The sequence below is a fragment of the Carlito syrichta genome, unplaced genomic scaffold, assembly GCF_000164805.1.
Source record: "Carlito syrichta isolate Samal-C Ts95f unplaced genomic scaffold, Tarsius_syrichta-2.0.1 Scaffold317142, whole genome shotgun sequence".
NCBI lineage: Eukaryota > Metazoa > Chordata > Mammalia > Primates > Tarsiidae > Carlito > Carlito syrichta.
The window spans coordinates 1-6325 of record NW_007261238.1 but is presented as its reverse complement, the minus strand read 5'-3'; the positions used below and the strand labels follow the sequence as shown (position 1 = coordinate 6325).

The following is a 6325-nucleotide window of genomic DNA, read 5'->3' as shown; positions in this document are numbered from 1 at the left end:
GTTGCTTCCTGGTGACCTAACTTCCAGGAATCAGGTATCATTGGTGGGGAGGACACTCGGTGAAATATTGGAATTATGGAAAGCATACCTGAATGGGTGTTGGCTTTTGAAAACCTGCCTTTTTAATGTTTTCCATAACCTCAAGATAACACTGAAAGGCATCACCAAACGTGCAAGTAGGGTTGCGGATAGGATGTTTCTCACCCTCTTTCAAGTCATCACACATTATATTAAAATTTTCCTTCCTTTAAAGAAAAATAAAGTAAATATTAGTGACTTTGGTTACTTTACTTTACCCAAGAAAAAACTTCTTCAAAATTGGCTCCGCTCAGACCTAGAAATTCATATATTAAATTGGACAGCTAGGGAAGTCAAATGAAATGTTCTAGATTATACAATCAGTCACCTGCCCAAGGACCGAGCCTTACCTTAACCCTCTTTCTGGTATTTTATTTTATAGCATCTTAGTTTATATTTATTTGTTTGTTTGAGTTGGAGTCTCACTCTGTCACCCAGGCTGGAGTGCAAGGGTATGCTCACAGCCACCACAGCTTTGACCCACAGGTGATCCTTCTGCCTCAGCCTTCCAAGTAGCTGGAATCACAGGTGTGTGTTACCACGCCTGGTTAATTTTTTGATTTACTGTAGCGATGAGGTCTCACCAAGTTGCCCAGGCTGTTCTCAAGCCTGTGGGCTCAGGCAATCCTCTCACCTCAGCCTCCCAAAATACTGGCATTATAGGTGTGAGCCAACGCACTCAGCTACATCTTAGTTTTTATATCAGAATTAATAGTAAAAAAAAATTTGCCATTAACACCTTCCAGTTTCAGCAGTGTGGTGTTTTCTCAAATAGCTAAAAATTGAGCTTCCATATGATCCAGAAATCCTACTTCTGGGAGTATACTCAGAGGAACATAAGTCACTCTGCCAAAAAGACACCTGCATGTGTATGTTCATTGCAGCACTATTCACAATAGCAAAAACATGGAACCATCCCAGATGCCCACTGGAAGTGGACTGGATAAAGAAAATGTGGAATGTACACATGGAATACTACGCAGTCATAAGGAAGAACAAAATTATGTCCTATGCAGCAACATGGATGCAGTGGAGACCATCATTCTAAGTGAACTATCACATTAACAAAAAAACTGAATACTGCGCATTCTCACTCATAAGCAAGCCCTGATCACTGGTCACAGGAGTGCAAATGTGGGAACAGTAGACCTGAGCACTGATAAAGACTGGAGTGTGGGGACAAGGGACTCATAACCGTACACTGGTTAACATGTTTACTACCAGGGTGGAGAAAGGACTTGCTTAACCTTCACCTGCACACAACTTGCTTATGTAGCAAATCCTCAAATGTACCACACAACTCTAAAATAAAAAATAAGGTTGGGCTCGGTGGCTCAGCCTGCAATCCTAGCAATTTGGAAGGCCAAGGCGAGTGGATCGCCTGAGCCCATGGGTTCGAGACCCACCTGTGCAAATTGGCGAGACCTCGTCTCTACAATAAATCAAAAAAATTAGCCCGGTGTGGCAGTGTATGCCTCTAGTTCCAGCTACTTGGAAGGTTGAGCTGGAAGGATCTCCAGAGTCCAGCAGGTCGAGGCTGCTATGGCCGGGAGCATGCCACTGCACTCCAGTCTGGGCAACAGAGTGAGACTCCAACTCAAAAATAAATAAATAAAATAAAATAAATAAAAAATAAATCTTCCTATTTCAGATGACAAGGACTGAAGAGTTTAAGAACGTAGTCAGATGGAGATCCCATCATTTCATTCTCAATTCTTAAGTACTGGAGAAATAGAGAAGCTGCTCTGCTCCCCACAGCAAGGACCAGGTACATGTGGCTATTGGAATTTAATTAAATATTCACTTGCTCAGTTACACTAGCTAAACTTTCAGTGCTCAACAGTTACTCCATTAGACACAAATACAGATGCATATCTTCATTGGTGGTAAATCTGGGGCAAAAGGAAAAATTCACACTTTGATAATGAAAATTTACATTTCATTAACACTTAGTCACAGCTATAGAAACTAGATTGAAATACATCCTAGTTACCACACAGTTTCAGATAGCATTACCTGTCATCAGCCGGGCTTCTGCCCTTCTAAGAGATCTCCTTTTTCTAGTTTGTCTTTCAATCACATTTTCCACCCATTACAGAATGGATCTATAGTGTTCAAGTTTAAAACAAAAGCATGCTTTGCAAGACATAAAAGCACCACAACTGATGAGTCTACTCTCAATCATAATGCTTAGACTGCTTTTGTCTTCTCTTTGAAGGTCTATCCCATTTCTTTTTAGAAATTAAATTGACATCCTTGGCCTACACTCTGAAGCTTCATTTCTTAAATGCCTAACTCATCTTAAATCCTTTCTCTGGTCTCCCATCCTCAGTCTCCCAAGCAAGGCAAATTGTCAAGGCAGCACTGGAAACTTAACATGCAGAGGTGCAGACCTCCATGGCAATAATCACGAAATATTCTGGCAACATATTATTAGTGTGTTAGCTTTTCATTGTCAAATAAAAGATGCTATATTGCTGCCTTGTTCTGATAGCCATGACTAATGCCTGAACAGTGAAAGATGACCCAACATATGTAAAGTTCCATGTAAGAAACTTCTAAAATTCAAAGACCGCTGGGCACGGTGGCTCATGCCTATAATCCCAGCACTTTGGAAAAACAAAGCGGGAGAATTGCATCAACCCAGGAGTTTGCAACCAGCCTGGGAAACACAGCAAGACCTTGTCTCTAAAACACACACACACACAAATCCCAAAATTTGCCAGGCATGGTGGCACATGTCTGTAGTCCCTGCTACTTGGCAGGCTGAGGCAGAAGGATTGGCTGTGAGCATGCCCAGTATTCCAGCTTGGACAAAAGAGTGAGACCCCAACTAAAAAAACTCTCCAACTCTCTTAAGAATTGCTATGCTTCTTATAATGGAAAGGTTTTCCTTTGTTATTTTGCCCTTGTCAATTATCACACTAGATGATCAGTTTCTGTTCTACAGCAACAATGTTTACTAATGGTTTGCATGTTTATTCCCTTCACACTATCCCCATGGACTTAATTTTCTATCTTATTAATCTTTTGCACTGAGTCACCTCAAATAAGACAGGCTATAAATCAGTTTAATATTTAATATCCCACTAAAGGCATAAATCATAGCAGACGACATAGAATCAATCATGACATAGGGACTAACTGGAGCATTTTCAATTTTATCATTTTTTATAGAGATTTCATTACTAAAAATAAGGCACAGACATGTTACAGATGATAAAAACTGCAGTTAAAAGAAACAATACGTTCCAATGCAACACTGACCTGCCCATTTTTTCTTTTGCCATTTTGAACCTTCCTCTCTAATTTGATCCCAATCTATCAATGTCCGATCTCCTGCAACAATGATGTCATCAGCGCTTTGACCTTTTCTAACAAACAGTTGGAACTCAACAATATCCGTCAAAAGCATTTTTAATCAGGTTAGTTTTTTCTGTTTTTTAATAATCAGACAATAATGCTTGAAATATAACATCTGGAGTTTCCACAGTACATTACCATGACAATCTAGTCAGTGTTTTTGTCATCATTTAGCAACTTATGAGAAGTCTGATTTATTGGAGAAGGGAAGGAAAGTAGCAGAGTCGAGTGTGATGCTAAAATACTGTCACACACATTGCTTAGTCTTTACAGTGCTGCTAGGAGGTAGATATCCCAGGTTAACAAATTCTGCAATGGGCCCAAGTCAAGTTTTCTCCCAGAAAACATTAAGAGGCAATACTGTCTTCTGAACCTAAGTCTCCATTCTACTACCAAGTTGTGTAGATACGTTCAATGGCTTTGTCTCTATGCCAACCACATCTGAGATTTAAAATTTACTGAATTAAATATTTAAACAGTTTTCAACATCAGGCGTGGTTCTGGGGAAAGTCCATAATCAGAAGCCCAGGACCACTCCTTACTCTACCTTTATTTCTAAAGTTAGGTATATTAAAATGCTGTCATTTTTACTTACTACATTTGGCTAAAAAGTAAGATGGCTAGGCTTAACCACAGAATAAGTAGTTTTAACTTAAGAAAAAACAAATATTATGGGCGTTAATAGCAAAGAGAATATTTCAGATTAGATTGCTGGCAATGAAATGCTTTGTATCAGAAAAGGAAATCAGGTATAATGGCTTAAAACATGGAATGAAATTTTTAACATCTTCAGTAAATGGTGGTGGGAAAACTGGCTGACCACATGCAGAGGAAAAAAAAAATCTCAAAGGGCTGTAGTGGGCAAATTACTCACCAATTCCACATTCTGAATTGTCATCTTCTTGTTTTTTAACAAAATTATCTATCACTGCTTTTGCATTTGTTGGCACTGCCTTGTTGCCAAAAATTTTGACTAGTGTTAGTGGATGACCTTTTATTATCTAGATACAAGGGGAAAAATAGGTGAGACTCACGTTCCCTTATACCCACAAACAATTACTCAACTGCAAAAAGCATAAAAGTATAAGATCACCATGTAAATTTCTAATGAGGGGAATTCAACTTATATCCCTCTGAGATTTACCTCCTGGCTTATCCAACCTATCTAGGAGGAGCAGGACACTATAAATTAAACAAGTGACAGCTATGGAATAAAATCAGAAAATAATGTAGATGGAAAATTATCACATTAATCTGACAGGTGATATTTTGAATCAGTTCTCATACCTGTAAAACATAAAAATTTATTTGGCTAATCTTACAGTATTGTGGAGCTCAGGGGGATCAGCCTATGTGCTGTGTAGAGTTTGCTGAGCTCAGATTACTCAGTTTAACTGGACAACAGTCTATACTTACACAAGTATACTGTTATGGAGGTAAGTTTATAAGGCTGATGTGACATTTTGTTGCTAGAAGCTACAAATAACACCTTCAAACATGCATCGTTTCAGATACCTGTACTGATTCAATGTTTGTCCAGAAACTACTATACATTGAGTTATCACCAGGGTGTACAAGCACATGCAACTCTGTGAAAGTGCTGACACGAGACAGCTAGGAGATGCTGAGGGGAAGGAAAAGAGACACCCACATAGAATGAGGGAGGTCTTAGACTTCCCCAAGGAAGTGGTAACTAAGCTTACCTGAAAAATGAGTAAGAATTATCTATCAGGAGACAGTTATAGTAGCCGAGTGTGTCAAGAGGGAGAGGAGCACTCAAGAGAGTCTAGAGAGAGGAGATTGGAGAGTGTAAACAGGTCAGATCAAGTCAGTCAAGGTAGAATCTGGATTTAAGTTCCTGAGATACTGTGACAGTTTTTTATACACGGAAAGGACATAACACATAATTCTGACTGACCATGGTGGAGAATGGCTAGAGAGGACAAAAAGAATGCAAATAAGATGTACAGGCCAGGTGCAGTAGCTCACACCTTTAATCCCAGCACTTTGGGAGACCAAGGCAGAAAGACCACTTGAGGCCAGGAGTTCAAGACCAGTCTGGGCAATGAGAAAGGTCAATTAGAAAGATAAGAAAAAAGAAGCAGAAGGCACAGTGAGGGGAGAATGCAAATGATGGCGTGCCCCCTGAGAAGTACAAGAAACAGACAAGATGCTACTGGATGGGGTGAGCGGAGGAAGTGCTGAGGAAATCTGCGATTTCTGGCTTGAGAACTCAGGGAGTGATGCCATTGCTTGTTCAGAACACAGAAGCCAGTCAAAGTGGGAGGAAAGGGATTCTGGAAGGGAGTCATTTGGGACATGATAAATATTCCAGAGGTCTTACTCTTATGGAGATTATCACTAAAGATTTTCGCCTCCGATTTACAGCCTGCCCTTTGGAACTTTGGAGCTCTGGAACTCCGGGTCCACCCTGGCTGAGGCACACAGCGTGAGACCCCAACCCAGAGGACCCAGACAAGCAGAGAAAAACAGACCTGCTTAAACTGCCTTGCCATTCTCCAGGAAGAGACTTCCATTGCCCTGCCCACCTAGCAACCAACTTTACCTCATTTCCTAAGGCCAGGTATTGCAGCGTGCGGGGAAGTTTTGGGTCCCTGCTCCCTCCAGCTCTCTCCCCGGCCCGGCACCCGGCACCGCAGGTCGCACAGGGAGGCTCTGAGCGCCCGCCCCTCAGAGACACCGGTTCCATTACTGGCTGAATACTCTGTAGGGACCCAGTGCCACTCTCGTCATTTACAGCCTGCCTTTTGGAACTTTGGAGCTCTGGAACTCCGGGTCCACCCTGGCTGAGGCACACAGCGTGAGACCCCACGCCAGAGGACCCAGACAAGCGGAGAAAAACAGACCTGCTTAAACTGCCTTG

General features: G+C 41.2%; 1 protein-coding gene across 1 annotated transcript; it reads right to left on the bottom strand.

Moving 5' to 3' along the window:
• Positions 1-225: 225 nt before the first annotated feature.
• LOC103277323 (probable ATP-dependent RNA helicase DDX43) lies at positions 226-4442 on the bottom strand (the record flags this gene model as incomplete). Its single annotated transcript, XM_021707390.1, has 3 exons — positions 226-245; positions 3346-3447; positions 4316-4442. Coding segments are annotated over 3 exons (249 nt in total), but the record flags the coding sequence as incomplete, so codon positions are not given.
• Positions 4443-6325: the final 1883 nt, after the last annotated feature.